General features: G+C 43.5%; 1 protein-coding gene across 1 annotated transcript in view; it reads right to left on the bottom strand.

Annotated features, from left to right (window-relative positions):
- The window catches only part of TG (thyroglobulin), a 439,344-nt gene that overhangs the window by 229,848 nt on the left and 186,562 nt on the right, over positions 1 to 22,934 (bottom strand). Inside the window, exons 29-33 of the mRNA XM_089685945.1 lie at positions 19,176 to 19,244; positions 16,052 to 16,189; positions 13,812 to 13,988; positions 11,319 to 11,430; positions 6,082 to 6,161 (exon numbers count right to left, since the gene is read on the bottom strand). Coding sequence (XP_089542071.1) covers positions 6,082 to 6,161; positions 11,319 to 11,430; positions 13,812 to 13,988; positions 16,052 to 16,189; positions 19,176 to 19,244 — 576 coding nt within the window. The remainder of the gene's footprint in view (positions 1 to 6,081; positions 6,162 to 11,318; positions 11,431 to 13,811; positions 13,989 to 16,051; positions 16,190 to 19,175; positions 19,245 to 22,934) is intronic.

Raw genomic sequence — 22,934 nt, 5'->3', positions numbered from 1 at the left:
CATTTCTCTATGATTAAGCCCTTTGTGGAGTGAAATGCATTGGATCAGGAGGTGGGCAGATGAGAGCACAGGCCTAGAACAGACCCATCATATATCTAGAACAGATCCAGCACAGACCTAGGCAGACACAGGACAGGCCAACAGCAGACCCAGCACAGACCTAGCAAAGACCCAGCACAGATCTAGAACATACCCAGAACAGACCTAAAACAGACCCAGCACAGACCTAGAACAGACTCATCACAAACCCAGAATAAACCTAAGACAGACTCTGATTAAGCCCTTGTGGAGTTGGAGACCTAGAACAGACTCACTATATATAGGACAGGCTCAACAAAGACCTTGGACAGACCCAGCAAAAAACCAGGACACACCAAGCACAGATTCTATGATTAAGTTCTTTGTGGGGTGAACAGAACCAACCCACATTACAGCATGTCTAGGATAGACCCAGCACAGACCAACAACAGACCCATCACAAATCCAGGACATACCTAACACAGACTCCATTGTTAAGCCCTTTGTGAGGTGAAATGCATTGGAGCAGGAGGTGGGCAGATGAGAGTACAGACCTAGAATAGACCTGGCATATACTGTATCTATGGCAGACCTAGGAAAGACCCACCACAGACCTAGGAAAGACCCAGCACTGACCTAGGAAAGACCCGGCACGAACATAGAACAGACCCAGCACAGACCTAGGAAAGACCCAGCACAGACCTAGGAAAGACCCAGCACAGACCTAGGAAAGACCCAGCACAGACCTAGGAAAGACCCAGCACAGACCTAGGACAGACCCAGCACAGACCTAGGACAGACGCAGCACAGACCTAGGACAGACCCAGCACAGACCTAGGACAGACCCAGCACAGACCTAGGACAGACCCAGCACAGACCTAGGACAGACCCAGCACAGACCTAGGACAGACCCAGCACAGACCTAGGAAAGACCCAGCACAGACCTAGGAAAGACCCAGCACAGACCTAGGAAAGACCCAGCACAGACCTAGGAAAGACCCAGCACAGACCTAGGAAAGACCCAGCACAGACCTAGGAAAGACCCAGCACAGACCTTGGACAGACCCAGCACTGACCTAGGAAAGACCCAGCACTGACCTAGGAAAGACACAGCACTGACCTAGGAAAGACCCAGCACTGACCTAGGAAAGACCCAGCACTGACCTAGGAAAGACCCAGCACTGACCTAGGAAAGACCCAGCACTGACCTAGGACAGACCGAACACAGACCTAGGAAAGACCCAGCACAGACCTAAGACAAGCCTAGCGCCGACCTAGGAGAGACCGAACACAGACCTAGGACAGACCCAGGACAGACCCAGCACAGACCTAGGACAGACCCAGCACAGACCTAGGACAGACCTAGGACAGACCCAGCACAGACCTAGGACAGACCTAGGACAGACCCAGGACACACCCAGCGCAGGCCCATCACAAATCCAGGACACACCTAGCACAGACTGCATTGTTAAGTCCTTTGTGGGGTGAATTGCGTTGGAGCAGGAGGTGGACAGGTGAGACTGTATGCTGTGAATCCTCTACTTATTATATTAAAGCTGTTTTTACATCAGTGACAGCATCGCTGTGCAGCTTTTTAATTTCTATTTGCCAAGCCGAACAGCTGAGCCGGGATAAGCTCCTTGGCATGCCCCTGATGAGAGCTGAGGGTACAGGAAAAAGAGGCAAGTTTAGAGTGGTATAGCTACTATTTTTCAACATTGACCTTTTCTTATTTGGCCCCTTTTGGTCTGTAAATATACAACTAGTCTGTTCAACATGTGCCAAAAATTACCTGTTGATCCTGCCAAAAAACTTGTGATCTGAAAACACTTTGTGCCTGTGCTGACCCTTATCGGGTAAAATAGTTTTCCAGGTTTCTCTAATGACTACAGAACACCTCCCTCTTCCCCATAACATAAGGAAAGAATATTCTATACTACTGTACTACGGGTGACACTGTTCCTCCTTAGACATAATACAATAAATGTGAGTTCTCATGTTTAGCATGGCAAGGAATGATCCATATGAGTTTTGCAAAAAATGCTGGATCTGTGCAGCATAGAAACCATTATGAATCATCCCTGCTAGTTCCACTATTTACACCAGAGCCCTGAGGATGGAGGTGCTTGCTTTGCCATGAAATGTGTTGGATATCCTGTGGTCTCTTGTACATTGTCCAATGCTCTCATTAAATTATACTGTATACATTATTTACTTTTTATGACATCATCACCAGGCTTGTAAGATTCTAGGTTCAAGGTAAATGCTGGAAGCTCAGACCATAATGATTCTCAGAAGCCCGCCTCACCACATTCCTCCTTGACCTTGTCCCCACACAACTCCTCCGGTCACCCTCCTCCTCCATCCTACGCTCCCTCACCCACATCTTCAATCTCTACCTCTCTACTGGCGGATTGCCCTCCTCCCTAAAGCACGCGCACATCACCCCCATACTCAAAAAACCCTTCCTGGACCCCACCGACCTGAACAACCTTAGAACCATCTCCCTGCTGCCATTTACGTCCAAGATCCTTGAGTGCTTAGTCTACAATCGTCTAAGCGCTCATCTCACTGACAACAACCTCCTCGATACAGTCTGACTTCCGTCCCCTACACTCCACCGAAACCGCCCTACTCAAAATCACTTATGACCTGCTAACCGCCAAAGCTAACGGCCACTACTCAGTCCTCCTACTCCTCAACCTCTCCGCGGCCTTCGACACAGTTGACCACCACCACCTCCTCCTTAATAAACTACACTCCCTGGGCATCAGAGACTCCGCTCTCTCCTGGCTCTCCTCCTATCTATCCCAACGCTCCTTCAGCATTACCTATAACGCTACCACCTCCCCCTCTCTCCCCCTCTCTGTTGGGGTCCCCCAAGGCTCGGTCCTCGGGCCCCTTCTCTTCTCCATCTACACCTCCTCCCTCAGCAAACGGATACACTCCCACGGCTTCAACTATCATCTCTACGACGATGACACGCAAATTTACCTCTCCACCCCTCACCTCACCCCTTCAGTCTCCGCCCGTATCACCCACCTACTGAACGACATATCAGACTGGATGTCGCTCCATTTCCTCAAATTGAACCTTTCCAAAACCAAGCTCCTGATTTTCCCCCCAGCCCGTGCCCCCCCCCCCCCCCTCTCCATCACGACCAACAACGCCACCATCAGTCCCACCCCGCAAGCCAAAGTCCTAGGTGTCACTCTAGACTCAAACCTGTCCTTCCAACCCCATGTCCAATCGTTGGCAAACTCATGCAGGCTCCACCTCCGCAACATCTCCAAAATACATACGTTCCTAACCCCAGACGCTACTAAACAACTCGTTCACTCCCTTATTATCTCACGTCTGGACTACTGCAACTCCCTTCTCACTGGCCTGCCTCATCACAGACTATCTCCGCTTCAGTCTATCCTGAACTCAGCGGCCAGACTCATCCACCTTACCAACTGCTCCACTTCTGCCTCCCCCCTCTGTCATTCCCTCCACTGGCTCCCGATTGCCCAACGCATTAAATTCAAACTACTAACACTGACATACAAAGCCATTCATAACTCTGCCCCAAACTACCTCACCGACCTGATACCCAAATACCACCCTACCCGTAATCTTCGCTCCTCACAAGACCTCCTACTTTCTAGCTCCCTAGTCTCCAACTCCCACGCCTGACTGCAGGACTTCTCCAGGACTTCCCCGATCCTCTGGAACTCACTACCCCAATCCATCAGACTGTCACCTACCCTCCTCACCTTTAGGCGCACCCTGAAAACCCATCTCTTCAGGGAAGCCTACCCCGCCCTCACCTAACAGCCGATCTCCTCTACTCCTCCTACCACTCCATCCCCCACAGCCACTTCCTCCTGTACCACTATCCCCTCCCTCCTAGATTGTAAGCTCGAAAGAGCAGGGCCCTTGACCCCCTCGTGTTTTGTTTTGTTACTGTATTGTCTCATGTTCTGTCCCCCACTATAATGTACAGCGTTGAGCAAACCTTTTAGACCTAATCTGCATATTCATGGAGGGTCCAGCCCATCCCAAGTTTGGAGGCCCTGGTAGAGTAGTGGACTGGCCTATAAGTATGAGAGAGTAGGGATGACAGAGTCAAGAGGAAGATGGGAGTGCTGAGGAGACTGTTGGTGTCTAGGAGGGGTCCCCTAGGTCTGGAGGGGTGGCCTCTAGGCTAGGTTTGGGCTGGCTCAGGAGGATACATTCTCCAGAGAGGTGCGGAAAGGGTCAAGGCCTGGAGCAGTAGGGAGCAAGGAGGACAGTGTGAGTACAGCAGCACACTTTGGGATCTACAAGGGGAAAGACTTTCCAAGGACAGCACTGGGCTCAATCCTTAATCCTTGTCCCAGGAGATCTTCCTAGAAGCCAGGAGGGCTGGTAGTGCTTGCAGGCTATGGAGCTGGGAGCAGCTCCATAAGTGGAGAGAAGATGTCTCTACATGTAGCTACAAGAAGTAAAATTATTTTTTTGGAGGAGCTGCAAGTTCCTCACCCATAAAGGGCAGTTGCTACTGATCCGCTAAGACTGACGGCTTTCAGGAAAAGAACAGTCCAGGATCTGCCTTTGTACATAGGAAGGAAATATTTCAAGCCAAGCTGGGCATCCTATTATCCCTTTTCCCATCCAAGCTGAATTCCCCTAAAAAAACAACAAAACCAAACCATGGACTGGTCATTGTCCTTGCATACAAGTTGGTGTGAAAAATACCTGTTGCCTGGCTGTGCGGAGAGAGGCTTAGGGATACCCACAACACAGCGGCCCTCACAAGGGTAGCGCTACATATAGATACAAACATGCACAAGATTTTGCACTCTCTAGTTTTAGTAAATCAACCCCAAGTATCTTTGTACCCCCCCAAAAAAACAAGCGTGAAATACACAAAATACAAATAAATGCTATATGTATTACATATGGAGACTGCATATGGAGATTATAGATGAGGCCTTTCTCAATGCGTTTCCCTTGCTGCTTCCTCAGAAATGGGGTGCAAACAGGATCATATAGCGGCTCATCAATGTATGTAGAACCTACCCACACTGGTGTAGCTGGGGCAGGTAGGTTCCCCGTACATCAATAAGCCGCTGCATGACCATGTTTGCACCCCACTCCTGAGGAAGCAACAAATAAAACACGTTGAGAAAGGTCTCATCCATAATCTTCATATGTACAACCCTTATATGTGTTTTCTGCCTCTGTAGTGTTTTTAAAGGGATATACCATGTTCATATAGTGGACAGATGTACTACATTTTTTTTTTTATGTTCCCTTAGGCTCCATGTACACGGGACGTTTGGAAAACACTTCTGAATGATGTAAACTGACTGCTGGAAAACGTAGGTTAAAAAACTCCTGTTTAGCCGCGTTCATGAGCGTTTGTGGTTAAAAATGTTTTTTAAAGATAACCCCAGAATGCACTGAAAAACAGTAAAAAATTTACAATTTCAGACATTCTGAGAGAAATAGAGAGAGTAGAAGCAGAGAGAGCAGTATTTGTTGAGATTAGCTGTTTTTTTTTTTTCTTTTTCTTTTTTTTTGGTGTTTGGATGTGTTCCAGCTCATTTCTGTGCAGAAATTATTGTAGCAGTGTCTAACATATTTTCTTTCATGCGAAACCTCAAAGTATGGTGTACCGGGTCCATTTGAGTACCGGGAAAACGCTTTGCAGGCATTTTTAATGATGAAGAAAGACTCTGGACAGCATCTGGAAATGGAAGAGTTAAAAAAAATTTCCAAACGCAAACGCTTATAAATGCGGTTAGCCGCATTTACAAGCATTTGGCATTTGAAACGCTGATAAAATCTACTTCTGAACGCAAGTTTGGTGCGTTCAGAAAAAACGACTGTAAACTCAACTGCCTGTAAACTACTGGAAACGACGATGTGTACATGGAGACATAGGAAAACATTAGGGAGAGTTCAGGGGCTGCTGAAAAAAAACGCAGAAAAGCTCCTAAACGTGAGTTTATCAGCTGCAGTGCACATGGAGCCCTACATACACTTTAATGTTCAACATATAGCCCCAGTGTCCACATATATATATATACATACCTTGTATCTCAGGCCTCTGTATGTATCCAAACCCTCTACAGCACGGGTCAGCATCACAGTGGAGCTCACACAGGAAAAATCTGGGAGTGACACAAAAAAAATATTATTATTATTATTATACAGGATTTATATATTATTATTATTATTATTATTATTAATATACAGGATTTATATATTATTATTATTATTATTATTATTAATATACAGGATTTATATATTATTATACAGGATTTATATATTATTATTATTATACAGGATTTATATATTATTATTATTATTATTATTATACAGGATTTATATATTATTATACAGGATTTATATATTATTATTATACAGGATTTATATATTATTATTATTATTATTATACAGGATTTATATATTATTATTATTATTATTATTAATATACAGGATTTATATATTATTATTATTATTAATATACAGGATTTATATATTATTATTATTATTATTATACAGGATTTATATAATATTATTATACAGGATTTATATATTATTATTATACAAGATTTATATATTATTATTATTATTATACAGGATTTATATATTATTATTATTATTATTATTATTATTAATATACAGGATTTATATATTATTATTATTATACAGGATTTATATATTATTATTATTATACAGGATTTATATATTATTATTATTATTATTATTATTATACAGGATTTATATATTATTATTATTATTATACAGGATTTATATAGCGCCAACAGTTTGCTCAGCACTTTACAATATAACGGGAGACAATACAGCAACAATACAGTTCAATACAAGAGGGATAGGAATGCCTGATCCTCGGGGCTTACAATCTAAGAGGGAAACACAATTTATTTTAGTGGTTATGGACTAGTAGTGCTTCTCCTCTCTCCAGGGCAGCCACTGGCTACATGTATCTCATAAAGCTCTCCTTTGATTCAAAGTACTGAAGGAGGAGGGTGAGCATGGCAGCCAGGCAACTTGCATTTTCATATGGAGAGGTTAGCAATGAGACCTCCATAGCTCTCTTTCTTTAAATCTGACCTCCAGCCTATTCTTTAGCCTTGCACAGTTGTACCGGCTCCTCTCCTGGACTGAAACAGCTTCCTCTGATTTCACTGCACACTGTGAGCTTCTCATAATGTGCATTAGAAGTTAAAGAAACCCAGACAGAGCTCCGCCTCATTTCCTGGCTGGAGGACATCCAGCATCATCTAGCTGCTTTCCTCCCCAGCCTGATTGTCCCTGGCCTGCTCCTTTCATTTATTGGATTTTAGTTCTTTCAATCATGGCGGCTCAGCATCACTTATGGGCATTACCTAGGGTGGTCTTCATGCAAATACAGCCCACTCCTCCAGACTGACATCCACCCATCAATGCATTTTGATATTTGTGTAACCCCTCCCAAGAGTCAACCCACTGCTTTCAACAGGACTGAGGACTCGTGAGAAGAGTACTAAGGTGCTGTGATGTTTTCACCGAGCTATGCACAGCACCCTGCCAACCCTTCCCATCAGCAATGATCTGCCTGTATTGAGCAGAAGAGAGAAGCACAGAGACCCAGTGATGATGTCACTGTGTCTAAATAAGGAATGTAATAAAAGCAGAAAAGTTTTATTGGAAAATTGGATTGGTATATATATATATACGCAATTTTGCTCACCCGTGCCACCCTGTAGCAGTGTTTCTGCTAGAGGTTGGCACGGAAGTGGAAGAATAAATAAATAAATAAAAGATGATAGCATATAAGCCTCTGCCACCCAAGATCGCATACGTGCGGCGTGTGAGCGTTAAAGCCCACCCTCTTTACCACAGCACATATGCATTATATGGACAGCAAGAGGTTAATATAATTTTATTACCTGTTGATCCTGCCAGTGGATCTGTTGTTTTTGCTCCTGCTGTAACAGGGGGTGACAACGCTGTTTGTTCTGCAATGACTACACAGCAGCGTTGTCACCCTGTGGACAGGGGAGTCTTAGCCGTAGTTTGAAAGGGACCTCATATAAGAGACAAGCACATTAAAGCCCAACTCAGATACACTTTTTGAGTAGTTACAGTAATGGGTTTTCTTTTTTTTTTGGGGGGGGGGTTGATGTTTAACCCTTTTACTGCTACAGATGGCTTACGTCCAGGGGTGGACTGACAGCTGGCCCCTGGGCAATAGGGGATCATGGGGCCCCTGTGTCCTTGCCCAAACGCAAAAACGCCTATGAAAAAGGTACCAGGGGCATCTCATGGGGCCCCCTACTGACCCCGGGCTCTCGGGCACTGCCCAAGTTTCCAAATGGTCAGTCCGCCCCTGCTTACGTCGGTGCTAGTGGGGAGTTTTAATGAAACTCCTGGCTGCTACATTGCTGTCAGATGGAAGCAATTGGGCGGCTCTAAGCATTCTCCCCCCCCCCACCGCCATGCACCCAGGCTCCACGGTCCAACTTGCAGGCCTGGGACCAGCATGGTGGGCGTCTCTAGCTGAGACACCTGCCACGATAGTCCAGGGACCGTAAATGGACCTCTGAACATCCGTACACTGATCTTCCCTACCTAGTAAGGGCCCAGAAGTGACATGAATAACATCTCTTCCAGTTTCTGCTCTCAAGAAGTGAATGTGGCACCATCTGCACTCTATTAGCTTCACTGGAAGGCAGGTGGGACATCAGCAGTCTAAAAAACCCCTGATGTCTCATTAAAGAGAACCTGCAAGGAAGAATGTCACCAACACACCGAGGATCACCAATATGGGCCAAATGTTTTAATGAACGATCACATAGTTACAGCAAGGCAATGTTTCGGAGTCTCATAGGACCCCTTCATCAGGCATGTGACCCTGATGAAGGTAAAATGCCTGATGAAGGGGTCCTGTGAGACCCTGAAACGTTGCCTTGCTGTAACTGTGATCGTTTATTAAAACTTTTGGACTCATATTGGTGATCTTCGGTTTGCTGGTGACATTTTCCCTTACTGATTCTGTTCGGTTCCAGCCGACAGTCGCGGCAGCACCCACTTATACACACAGCCATTTTTAACACAGGAAAGTGTGCATTTGGATTGTACACTTGCATTAAAGAGAACCTGTCACAACCAAAATATATCACACAGGGGACTTTTGGTCCACCATCATATGAAAACATTCTGCGCACTAGATGTGTTACATATTGCTGTGCAGGCCATAGTGAGATCAATCATTTTAAGCCCACTATTCACAAATGAAAAAAAAGCTTTCCCCTTCAAGACAAAGGCATGATGTGTTAGTATGCATTGCATACCAGCACATTATGTGAAACTTACTGTAGCCTCCCTAGCAGTCTGATTATGTCCATATTTCTGTGCTGAAAGCAGTAAATTTTTTTGCATGGAAATATGTATTTTTTTTATTGTAGGCCTATAATTTTTAGGAATAACTCACTGAAATCTGTCCGAACAAGAGTCTAGTAAACATCCCGGGTATGATAAAATTTGAAACGCGAAATCATAAATTATAATTTAATAAATATTAATAAAAAATCATAATATAATAATATTAAATTTAATTCAATAATATAATCAAACCAAAAACACTGAAATTTGAAATAGAGCGCCAAGTTCGCACATCACTGAGCAAAGTCGCAAAATCGTTTTCAGTGTCTGATGAGGAATTTCCCCCACGAATCATTATCACTCAATTCTGCAAGTGGTTCTGATTTACTATCGCTGTTCTCTAGCTGGTCTAAAACCGCTTTTGACCTAAAGGGACGCTTTTTGGACGCCGTGGACATTTCTCAGTTTCCAGGCAGAAAGAACAGTAAAGATGCAGGCAGGGCGCAGGACAAAGCACTCGGGACAAAATGTATGTGAAATAGTTTGAAACAGGAATGTTATACTATGTGATTTTAGTGTATTTAGTGAATGTCAATTTTAAAATTTTTACATTTCCAGCCAGTTCTGTCCCCCGTACGTCCCGACATCGCAGGGAACAAAACCCGGAAGACAGATGCCGGCATTGGCCGGAGGAGATGGCCGGGGACACTACAGGGGGGACATTGCGGGAGCGCAGGACAAGGTAAGTGATCGAGGGATCCCAGAGCAACGCTGCAGGGTAATCCCAAGTGTTACCGCTTGTGGTGCTGAAAATTTACCCCGAGCTACACTCGGGAATACCGCCAGGGGGGTTAAAAGGAAGTCTCCAGCGGCGTGCTGTCACCGCTGAAAGGGCTTCCATCTTCACCGGGTCCTTCTTCTGGGCTCGCGGGCTTCGGTGGCTTGAATGGCCGAGCCACGATGACGTCACTCCTGCGCATGAACACGGGAGTCACTTTTTTACTGCAGACAGCTCTGAAGGAATGGCACGAGCATGCTGTTCCTTCAGAGCGCATGTGCCGGTGCTCCTTTACAAGTAAATATCTCCTAAATGGAGCACATTTAGGAGATATTTACAGTACCTACAGGCAGTGGTGTATTAAGGTTTGTACTGCCCTAGGCAACACAAAATTCGCCCCCCCCCCCCCAGAAAGAGCCTGACATTGACCAACAACACCCTGCCCCCCACACCCGAGAGAGCCTTCCACTACCATCGCCCCCATACACCAGCCACTTCCTTCCCAGCGAGAGAGAAAAAGACACTCACCTTCACAGCTGTGGACATCCCCAGGAACGAGAGTCAAGCAGCCTGCAGCCTCTCTCAGATCCCACCTGGTCCCCAAGCCCCATGTGTCCCTTCTTCCGTCCCTTCTTCTAGGGGAACGGTGCTGCCCCCCTGAAAAATGCCGCCCTAGGCAAATGCCTTGTTTGCCTTGTGATAAATACGCCCCTGCCTACAGGTATACCTTATTATAGACTTACCTGTAGGTACAAGTGAAAAAACAGATTTTACAACAACTTTAACTTTAAACTGATGACCTGTAGAGGATTTTAAAACATTGCTTATGGAAAATTTAGGGTACCATAGTTTGTCACAGTTTAATGGGTAAACACAATTTTAAGGCTTGACATGCTGGGTGCAGGGGCGGACTGACAACTCATGGGGCCCCCGGGCAATAGGGGATCATGTGGCCCCTGTGCCCTTGCCCAAACTCAAAAAAGCCTATGAAAAAGGTACCAGGGGCATCTCATGGGGCCCCCTACTGACCCCAGGCCTTCGGGCAGTGCCCGAGTTTCCAAATAGTCAGTCCACCCCTGGCTGGGTGTCTATTCACTTGGGACAAACTCATTTTTTTTATATATTGACATGATTTTACCTTGTCTGGGGTTCAACTTACCCTTTAGAAATGCTTTCTCCAGTTACTTTTATGCGGTTTCTCACAGTGATCTCCACCAGCTTGCGGTATGGCACAGGTACATAGAAGTTTTTTACTTTATTACTGAGAGTCTCTGCAATAACAAGCAGCATCCACTTTTTTTTAGTAAAACAGTTATTTAAGATACATCAGTGCAAAACAGCAATTTCTCATCAATACATAGCCAGGCAATACATATACAGTATAAGATAGACACAACAGTAGACAGTCAATACCAAACACTTTGCATTCCATAAAAAGAATACAAGACACTCTCCCAATGGGTGGGGTGCTGACAGATCAACCAAGTATGATCAGTCTACTTCAGCGGGAATTTATGTTCAGTGTTTACTGTATTGTATGGGGTAAAAAACAGTAAATGTTTTACAAAACATTGTAGCCTGCATACATGGCAAAAACCTCAATGTCGCCAATTAAACTTTACAGTGTACATGTTAAGATGATGTTTTTGAGTTCAGCTTTTAACCCGTGTTCACACTGCATGCGAATTAGAAATCATGTGACTTCACAATTTCAAAGTCTCATGCCAATGTGACTTTGGGTGCGACTTGCAGACATCTGTGTGAATTCATTCACAGATATCTATATAAGTTGCACCAGAAATCCGCAAAAGTAGTGCTGGAACTACTTTTCAAATCGGTGCGAGTCCAACGAGATTGGAGACGCATTTATTAGGATGGTTCCATTGCCGATCATTGGATGTGATTGGTCATGTGATTTGAATGGTGGAATCGCACGACAAGTCACATCAGTGTGAACCAGGGCTAAGGGTAACTGGAACTCCATACCAATAAGACTCTCATTTTTCTCTTTGTACTCATTGATCACCATTGCCAGCAGCAGTGGTGAGGTTGTTGGTGCTTAGTGGAAATAATTTTGCTTAGTCCCTGACACCCAGTGTGAAACATTTGCCAAGTCCCTGATGTCCATTAAAAAGCATTTGCCCAGTTCCTGTGGCCCAGTGTTAAGAATCTACCCAGTACCTGATGCTTATTGTATAGAATTTGCCCAGTTCCTGTTGTCCAGTCCCTAATACCAAGTGTGAAGTATTTGCCCACTGCCTGATGCTCATTGTGAAGTATCTGTCTAGTTCTTATTCCCCGGTGTGAAGCTTTTGCCCAGTGAGAAGTATTTGCATTGTTTTCCCAGTCCCTGAAACCCAGTGTAAAGTATATGCCTGCTGTCTGATAATCAGTGTGATGTATCTGTCTGGTACCAGATACCCAGCGTGCAGTATCTGCTTAGTCTTTGGTGCCCAGAAGAAAGTGCATCACTCAAGCACAAATGACCACCAGCAACTATTTATCTCAGTTCCAGGAGTCCAGAAAAAAATATGTTGCCTAGTCAATGGTGCCTAATGGGAAGTATTTTGCCCAATCCCTGATGTCATTAAGAAAGTATTATGCCCAATCATAGAAGCCCAGTGGGAAGCACTGTGCCCAATTCTTGGGTCTAGTGAGAAGTATTGTGCCCAGTTGTAGATGCCCAGTGAGAAGTATTGAGCCCAGTTGTAGATGCCCAGTGAGAAGTATTGTGCCCAGTTGTAGATGCCCAGTGACAAGTATTGTGCCCAGTTATAGATGCCCAGTGGGAAGTATTGTGCCCAGTTGTATATGCCCAGTGGGAAGTATTGTGCCCAGTTGTAGATGCCCAGTGGGAAGTATTGTGCCCAGTTGTAGATGCCCAGTGGGAAGTATTGTGCCAAGTTGTAGATGCCCAGTGGGAAGTATTGTGCCCAGTTGTAGATGCCCAGTGGGAAGTATTGTGCCCAGTTGTGGATGCCCAGTGGGAAGTATTGTACCCAGTTGTAGATGCCCAGTGAGAAGTATTGTGCCCAGTTGAAGATGTCCAGTGGGAAGTATTGTGTGCCTAATGAGAAGTATTGGTACCATTTCCTGGAGCCTAGTGAGAAGTATTTTGCCCAGTCATAGATGCCCAGTGGGAAGTGTTCTGCCCAGTTCTCAGTGCCTAGTGGGAAGTATTTTGCCCAGTCATAGATGCCCAGTGGGTAGTGTTCTGCCCAGTTCTCAGTGCCTAGTGGGAAGTATTGTGTACAGTTCCTGGAGCCTAATTAGAACTATTGTGCCCATTTGCAAACACCCAGTAAGAAGTATTGTGTCCAGTTCCTAGTATCTAGTGAAAAATGATGTGCCCAGCGGGAATAATTTTGGCTAATCCTTGCAGCTCAGGGGAAAGTATGGTTTATAGACCTGGAAAAACACCTCTCTTCCTGGTGGTAAATATATATTCCATCCTTTGAAACCAAAGAAAACTATTCTGCCCGGTGGGAGGTATACCACCAAGTCTTGATGCCCAATGGGAGGCTTAGTGCCCATTCAGAGTAAACAGTTATTTCCTTATCCCCGTGTTATTCCTGCCTTATTTGTATTATTCATATTTTTAATTATTGCAACCCCCCTCCCCGTCAGACCGTTATGCGTGCCTGATACAAACCTTTCCTGCGATATAAGCTCTGGGGCTTATGGTTCAGCACAATGTCACAACTAGCTGGAAGGAGGTCAGTATAGTTATTACATTTCCATGTGTCCGGGTATATGATACACGTAAAGAATTCCTTCATGGAGTCCCGTAATTCTACCAGACGACACCAGGACTCTTCTTCTTTACAGCCTGCAAAGGAAGCAGACAAAGTGGATTTTCCATTTCCAGCAAAACCTTTTACCATCCAACAAAAACTTATCCAATTTCACTGGAGTAACACTCACTTAATGATTGCTGATTGAACTATTCACACTGAAATATTAGCTTCTGGCACTCCAAAAATTCACATACTAATCCGACTAAGAGTTACAATGGGCTATGCTGCAATTTTGTCTTTCTCCGTGCAGACAGTTTGAATTTTTAGATATTTCCTCCATGGAATATATACAGTTGCAAGAAAAAGTATGTGAACCCCTTGGGATTACGTGGAGTTTTGCATGAATTGGGCATAAAATGTGCTCTGAACGTCATCTAAGTCACAACAATAGAAGAACACAGTCTGCTGAACATAATACTACACAAACATTAGATGTTGCCATGGTTTAATTGCACATAACATGTAAACATTCACAGTGCAGGGAGGAAAAAGTATGTGAACCTTTGGACTTAATAACTGGTTGACCCTCCTTTGGCAGCAATAATTTTTTTTTACTGTTTTTGCCATTTCTATAAAATTTTTATAACAATTTTACTGTGCAAATAAACTTAATCCAAAGTGCATTGTAGATTTTATAAAGACCAAGCACAGTAGAAGTTGCTAGCTTTCAGGTTGTGTTTCTCTGATGGAATTCCCATTCAGCATGTACAGCAAGCAATGAGGCATAAGAAGGATAGGGAGGCTCTTCCGACTCAGTCAGTTGTGTATGTATATTTCATCTTAAAGGAGAAGTATAGCCAAAGCTCTTTTGGCTGTACTTCTGTGCATCACATGAATGCAGTTCGTTCTGCACTCCTGTGACCAGTGGCGTCCCGAGGCAGGTGCGGGGGGTGCGCGCCACACCAGGTGACACCTACCGCACCGGGTGACACCTACCGCACCGGGTGACACCGGACCCGCTCCACGAAAAAGCAAGTTGTAAAGCAAGCTGACGATCCCCGCAGGATGGATGGGATCGGCGGACTGGGGAGCATAATAGATCGGACTCCGATCCATTATGCTCAATCCGCAGATCCAAACCATCCTGCGGGGATCATCAACGTGCCAGCAATATGGGGTGACACTGCACCCGCTCCACGAAAAGGTAAGTTGTAAAGAAAGCCAATGAATCCCCGCAGGATGGATCAGATCTGTGGATTGGGGAGCATAATGGAGGGGAGTATGATCCATTATGCTCAATCCGCAGATCCGATCCATTCTGCTGGGATCATCGGAGGGGGTGTCACCAAGTGTTATCACACCGGTTGACACCAACCCTGGGGACACCCCTGCCTGTGACCCGTTTTCATTTGAAGTCACACGATTTAAAAATCGGATGTCAGTGTGGCTTGGAAGACAGGAAGACAGCTGTGCATCTTCATGCACAGATGTCTATGTAAACTTGCAAAAAGTAGAGCATGAACTGCTTTCAAAATCAATTTGACCACTTCCATTGCAGACAATGGGGTGCAACTTGCTATGCGTTTTGAACTCAAATCACATGACAAGTCGCACCAGTGTGACCACAGAATTAGAGTCCTTCTCATTTCAGGGTCTCCATCAAAGTCCCTCTTATATTAAAGTCTGCATCAAAGTTCTCCTAACATCAGGGTCTCCATCACAATCCCCATTACATCAAGGTCTTCATCGGAGTCCTTCTTTACATATAAGTTCCCCCTTGCGTCACACACTTACTCTGTAGCAGCAGACAGGGCAGGACGGAGAATCCTGTGCTATCTTCCTGTGAATGCCAGGGGGGGGGGCATATGATTTCTTGCTATGTTGTTGCCATGACAGAACAGTTGGGGGAACATGTACAGGAGACCGGAGGGGCACTTGAAGACCTGTGTGAGAGGTCTCTGACCCTAGCTGCAGGCCAGATGAAGTTGGATTTGGCCTGCAGGCCATAGCTTGGAGACCCCTGCTCTAAAGTGATGTATAATTATTGTGCAGCACCACTTCTTATGTAATAGGCAAATATGAAATCTACAATCTATATTAGAATATAAAATGTACCATCTATATTACAAAACCAGAGGCTTGAAGTCTTACTCACGGGATAGACACCAGTTCTGGGCTTGTTCAGGTGAGTAACGATCTTTGGAAATCCAGTACTCTGTGTTTGCTAGGACAATATCTTGGTTTATCACAACTTCATTATCGTTCACAGGAAGGAACAAGTCATGTACAGATTCTGCAGAGACATGGAACAGGTAGTGTCCTATTAAAGCAGGCAATGAAATGGAAATTTGGCAATGGATGGTTAAACTCACTGGGTCCCTGGTCTAGGACAATGGTAAGTGACTGGAGGGTCAGACTGCGATTCAATTATACACTATATTGCCAAAAGTATTGGGCCAGCCCTCCAAATCATTGGATTCAGGTGTTCCAAGCACCTCCATGGACACAGGTGTATAAAATCAAGCCCCTAGGCATGCAGACTGCTTCTACAAATATTGGTGAAAGAATGGGTCGCTCTCAGGAGCTCAGTGACTCCAAGCGTGGTCCTGTGATAGGTTGTCACCTGTGCAATAAGTCCATCCGTGACATTTCCTGGCTACTAAATATTCCACGGTCAACTGTTAGTGGTATCATAACAAAGTGGAAGCAACTGGGAACAACAGCAACTCGGCCACCAAGTGGTAGGCCACGTAAAATGACAGAGTGGGGTCAGCACACACTGAAGCGCACAGAAGTCACCAACTATCCAAACTTGGTGTGGCCTTCAGATTAGCACAACAGTGCGTAGAGAGCTTCATGGAATGGGTTTCCATGGCCAAGCAGCTGTATCCAAGCCTTACATCACCAAGTGTAATGCAAAGTGCCAGATGCAGTGGTGTAAAGCACGCCGCCACTGGACTCTAGAGCAGTGGAGACGTGTTCTCTGGAGTGACCAATCCTGCTTCCCTGTCTGGCAATCCGATGGACATGTCTGGGTTTGGCGGTTTCCAGGAGACCAGTTTTTGCCAGCATTTTGCCAAGTTTAAAGTTTGGTGGAGGGGGGATTATGGTGTGGGGTTGTTTTCCAAGGGTTGGGCTTGGCCCCTTAGTTCCAGTGATGGGAACTCTTAAGGCGTCAGCATACCAAGACATTTTGGACAATTTCATACTCCCAACTTTGTGGGAAAGAGTTTGGGGATGGCCCCTTCCTGTTCCAACATGACTGCTCACCAGTGCACAAAGCAAGATCCATAAAGACATGGAGGAGCGAGTTTGGGGTGGAAGAACTTGACTGGCCTTAACACAATAGAACACCTTTGGGATGAATTAGAGCAGAGACTGAGCCAGGCCTTCTCATCCGACATCAGAGCCTGACCTCACAAATGTGCTTTTGGAAGAATGGTCAAACCTTCCCATAGACACCCTCCTAAACCTTGTGGACGGCCTTCCCAGAAGAGTTGAAGCTGTTATAGCTGCAAAGGGCGGGGCCAACTCAATATTGAACCCTACGGACTAAGACTGGGGCCCATTAAAGTTCATGTGCGTGTAAAGGCAGGCCGACCAATACTTTTGGCAATATAGTGTATACAGTATATGTCCAATTACTACAGGTCCTTGTGATCTTGAACATGTTAAAGCTGAAGTTTAATCTGCTTAGATTTTGCTTTCCTGGGGTCTTTAATTTTTCTCCTCATCTATCTGCTAATGCGCTGTTAAAATAAAACCTTTCCATTTTCACTTTCAATCAATTTTTATTAGAAAGTATCAAAGTACAAACAATAGTTTAAGAGTTTATGTACAAGTGTATAATGCCCTGGTAACTGCTAAAGCCAAGATCAGTGATAATGAAGGTAGGAGGTAGGTGTGACCCAGGAGCAGACTGACCATTTGGAAACTCGGGCGCTGCCCGAGGGCCCAGGGTCAGTAGGGGGCCCCATGAGATGCCCCTGGTACCTTTTTCATAGGCTTTTTTGAGTTTGGGCAAGGACACAGGGGCCCCATGATCCCCTATTGTCCAGGGCCCCCATGAGTTGTCAGTTCACCCCTGGTGTGACCGCATACAGTGGAAGACAGTTTTGTGTTATATGAGCAAATAATAAATGTATTGGATTTCAGTATGTAGTTGGCAAAATCCGAAGAAAGTTCGGAGCCTGTGTGGACATGGTTCTTTGTAAGGCTCCATTCACAGCTATGCAGTTTGCTTTTTGTCCATTTTGCAGTGCTTTTCACAGTTTGTTTTGTGTTTTTCTACATGCGTTTTTGATGCGTTTTTGACACATTTTTACCACGTTTTGTTCAACTCTTTTTTTTTCTTAAAGTGAAATTTTTTTTGTTGCTGGGCAAAATAAGAATGAAAACCGCAAAACGTGGCAAAAATGCACTACTATGCATTTCAGCAGCTTCTCCATTGAACTCTATTGTAGCAAATATGCTGCTTTTTTCTTTTAAGAAAGCCCCCCAAAAACACAGCAGGTCAAAAAAGCATAGATGTGACCATGTTCCATAGGAAACCATGTGCATTGGACTGTAGTGCGTTTCTGCAAAAAGCACTAAAAAAAATATTGGTGTGAACGGAGCCTAACCCTAGGTTCACACCCAAGGGTTTTCTGCAGCGTTTTGCATTTTGCAGAAAAGCAGCACAGTCCATTTAACATGATTTCCTATGAGACACGTTCATATCTGTGCGTTTTCACCCAGTGCATTTTTTGGAAAGGGTCAGGGACTTTTTTGAACGCAAAAAGTTGCATTTTTGGTTCTATAGACTTCAATGGAAATGCTGCAGAAAAGTACGTATTATGTTTTTGATGCATGTTTGATTAGTTTTAAATCTGCCTAGCAACAAGAAAAATTTTAAAAATGAAACAAAAAATGCAAAACGCATCAAAAAGGTGTAAAGAATTCAAAACACAATGCAGAAATAGCTCAAATGCAACCTGCATAGGTGTGAACCTAGCCTAAAGTAGTTCATGCACTACTTTGGTACAACTTTCATGCAACTTGAGTGCCATAGACTGCAATGTAAACCCTCAAAAGTGGAATGAAAGTTGCACCTGAATGTTATACATGTAACAGTTGTGCAACAGTTGTCCATTATCATTAATGAAAGCCAAAGTCGTATCCAAGTTGCACCCCTCCAAAGTTGCATCAAAGTTACACTCCAAAGTCATACAACAAGTGTGAATGGAACCTAAAAGAAATACATTATTTCTAAATAGTGAAAACAATAAAAGCACAGATACCTGTTATATTAGCACTGCTCTGGGAAGCCTTCTCCGGACACGCAGCCTCATTGGTCACAGTCCTAACATCTGCAACACAACAGCAATATTATTTTCCCAAAGAAAAAAAAAATTAGCTTTTTACAAATATACATTGTTTTACTGCTTCTCTTTTCACTCAGCACATTTGCAAACTACATGGACTGGGACTATATTATAAAATCACTGTTCACTTTATTAGGTACGCCTGTTCAATTGCTTGGTAACACAAATTGCTAATCAGCCAATCACATGGCAGCAACTCAATGCATTTAGGCATCTAGACGTGATGAAGATGACTTGCTGAAGTTCAAACCGATCATCAGAATGGGGAAGAAAGGGGATTTAAGTGACTTTAAATGTGGCATGGTTGTTGGTGCCAGACAGGCTGGTCTGAGTATTTCAAAAACTACTGATGTGCTGGTATTTTCATGCACAACCATCTCTAGGGTTACAGAGAATGGTCCGAAAAAGAGAAAATATCCAGTGAGCAGCAGTTGCGTGGATGAAAATACCTTGTTGAGGTCAGAGGAGAATAGGCAGACTGGTTGGAGATGATAGAAAGGCAACAATAACTCATGTCAATATGGACCAAAATCTCTGAGGAATGTTTCCAACACCTTGTTGGATCTATGCCATGAAGAATGAAGGCAGTTATGAAGTCAAAAGGGGGTCCAACCCGGTACTAGCAAGGTGTACATAATAAAGTGGCCGGTGAGTGTATGTATTATGTCTCTTGACCAGGGGTGGACTGACTATTTGGAAACTCGGGCACTGCCCGAGGGCCCAGGGTCAGTAGGGGGCCCCATGAGATGCCCCTGGTACCTTTTTCATAGGCTTTTTTGAGTTTGGGCAAGGACACAGGGGCCCCATGATCCCCTATTGCCCAGGGGCCCCATGAGTTGTCAGTCCGCCCCTGCTCTTGACCCAACTATTGGCCTCCTTGGTGGCCTACCTCTAATCAGACAACCCCAACATCAGTCCATCGTGAACCCTACTGCTAGACTCATCCACCTTACCAACCACTCAAGTGTCCACCTTCCCTCTCTGGCCATCCCTCCTCTGGTTTCCACTTGCCCAACAAATAGAATTCAAAATCCTAATAATTTACAAAGCCATCCCCAAATGCCCCCAGCTACATCACCAACCTCCATCACCATCTCCGAATATCAAAACCGCCCTCTCCTCCCAAGACCTCCTACTCTCTAGCTCCCTCTTCATTTCCTATGCTCGCCTACAGTAGTTCTCCAGAGCCTCTTCCATCCTCTGGAACTCTCTACCCCAAGTTGTCCGACTGTCTTCTACTCATATTAAATAAATCACTCAGCAACTTATAACCTAAATAAAACTCATATAGTGAACATCCAACTTCTAATTCCAAGAAAAAGTCACACTTTCACCCTTGAAAGCAAATACTAATATTCAAAACCTTTTTCTTATCCTTAACTTAAATTATTAAATCAAACCATAAAATTAAATATAAATAAAATTAAATATAAATAAAAGTCCCAAAGAAATAAATAAATTTCCAAGTCCAACAAAATCTCTCAATCCTGTGTGTCCAACTTCAATATTTCCATCATTCCGGACCCAGTGAATACCTCGAAAAAATGAAACTAAAATAGTGTATTACCTTCAAATAATAGGTATATACTATATTCTGTGCAAAATAAAATAGATTCAACTGTGAGTAATGCAGGCCATAGATGGGTTGAAAATCGGCCGATTTTCGGATCGTTAGTGGGTTAATTGTTCGGCCGCTTTTCGGTATTTTGGCAGATTTTTTTATCGGTAAAGTTGGAAAAAGATTGGCCGATTTCTGCGGCAATGATGGGCAAATCGGCCGATCTTTTTACCGATAAAAAATCTGCGCATGAGCAAAAGGAAAAGAAGAAAAAGGAAGAAGAAAAAGAAGAGGATGAAGAAGAAGAGGAAGAAGAAGAGGAAGAAGAAGAGGAAGAGGAAGATGAAGAAGAGGAAGAAGAAGAGGAGGAAGAAGAAGAGGATGAAGAAGAGGATGAAGAAGAGGAGGAAGAAGAGGAAGAAGAAGAGGATGAAGAAGAGGATGAAGAAGAAGAGGAAGAAGGAGAGGATGAAGAAGAGGAAGAAGAGGATGAAGAAGAAGATGAAGAAGACGATGAAGAAGAGGAAGAAGAAGAAGAGGATGAAGAAGAGGATGAAGAAGATGAGGAAGAAGAAGAGGAAGCAGAAGAAGAGGATGAAGAAGAAGAATGTATCTATTTGTTTCCGAATAAAAACATCTGTATCCAAAATGGATACAAATAGATACATTGTTGCAGCCGCTATAAATGTCAAAGAACTGTCAAAGAAATAGCGGAGCTCTCTGCAGGGACACTTTTTGCCGGCTGTTGACGGGATGAAAATCGGCCGATTTTTTTTACCGTTCCTGGTAACGTCGGCCGCTTGAACGACCGATTTTTCATTTTTTTAAAGAAAAATCGTCTGGTTTTCTCCCCATCTATGGCCTGCATTACACGTGAATCGTGCAAAATCACTCTGTGTACAATATAAATAAAGTAATAAATACTGACAAATTGTGTACACTCAAAAACAAAAAATAAAATAAATGAAATACAATATAACATTTAATTATATAAAAAAAATGTAAATAAATAAACCAAATCAATGTTAAGCAAAAAAAATTAAAATAAAACAAAATATATAAAATTAAAATCTTCATCAACTCATCCCACACAGTTATTACCTTTTCTATTACTTGCCTTTACCTTTTAAATTGTAAGCTCTCATAGACAGGGCCCTCTAAACCCTTGTGTATTAAATTGTATTGTAACTGCACTATCTCCTTTAACTTTGTAAAATGCTGTGCCAACTGTTGGCACTATATAAATAATAATGATCTTGCTTTAAAGGGACAGTCCACCCAGAATAGACATTTCAATGTTTGGTAGGTACTGGTACTGTCTTCTTTCATCTCCCAAGGCCTCTATTGGTGAGATCTCTGTATTCAGTTCTCAGATTTGTACACCAGATGTGGCCATTATGAGGTGCTCCCACCATCTTTTGCTGGACTTTCAGTTTGCATAAGCACCTGTGAAGACGTCCTTTCAGGTGAAATGCACAGGGAGGAGCTAACGCGGAGACGTCATCACGCCTGCCATATGGTGATATAGTTTTGTGGACTTTTTGCACTGATATCTTAAATTAAATTTTTTTTGTGGACTTTAATTTAAACTGTGATATGCATTTATTAATTTAATATTAAACCACTTTACCCCCCTTCCTGACCAGGCCATTTTTTGTGATACGGCGCTGCATTACTTTAACTGACAATTGCGCAGTCATGCAATGCTGCACCCAAATTAAATTTACATCCTTTTTCTCCCACAAATGGAGATTTCTTACAGTGGTATTTTTTCACCTCTGTGTCTTTTTGTTTTTTGCGCTATAAACAAAAAAAAGTGGCAATTTTGAAAAAAAAAATTTTTTTACTTTTTGTTATAAAACATATCCAGTAAAAAAATTTCAAAAATGAATTTTTTTGCTAAAAAAAATCCCAATACGTGTAAATGAATTGGTTTACGTGAAAGTTATAGCGTCTACAAATGACGGTGTATATATACTGGATTTTATATATATATATATATATATATATATATATATATATAAAATCCAGTATATATACAGTATATACATACTAGTAATGACGAGACTGCGGCGGGCATTCTGACACTAACTGACACTGACTAACTGCCACTGATG

The sequence above is a fragment of the Staurois parvus genome, unplaced genomic scaffold, assembly GCF_062004578.1.
Source record: "Staurois parvus isolate SC_StPar_1 unplaced genomic scaffold, SC_StPar_1.0 ptg000389l, whole genome shotgun sequence".
Classification (NCBI taxonomy): Eukaryota; Metazoa; Chordata; class Amphibia; order Anura; family Ranidae; genus Staurois; species Staurois parvus.
Note: the sequence above shows the minus strand (reverse complement) of the source record. Positions and strands in the feature narration are given on the sequence as shown.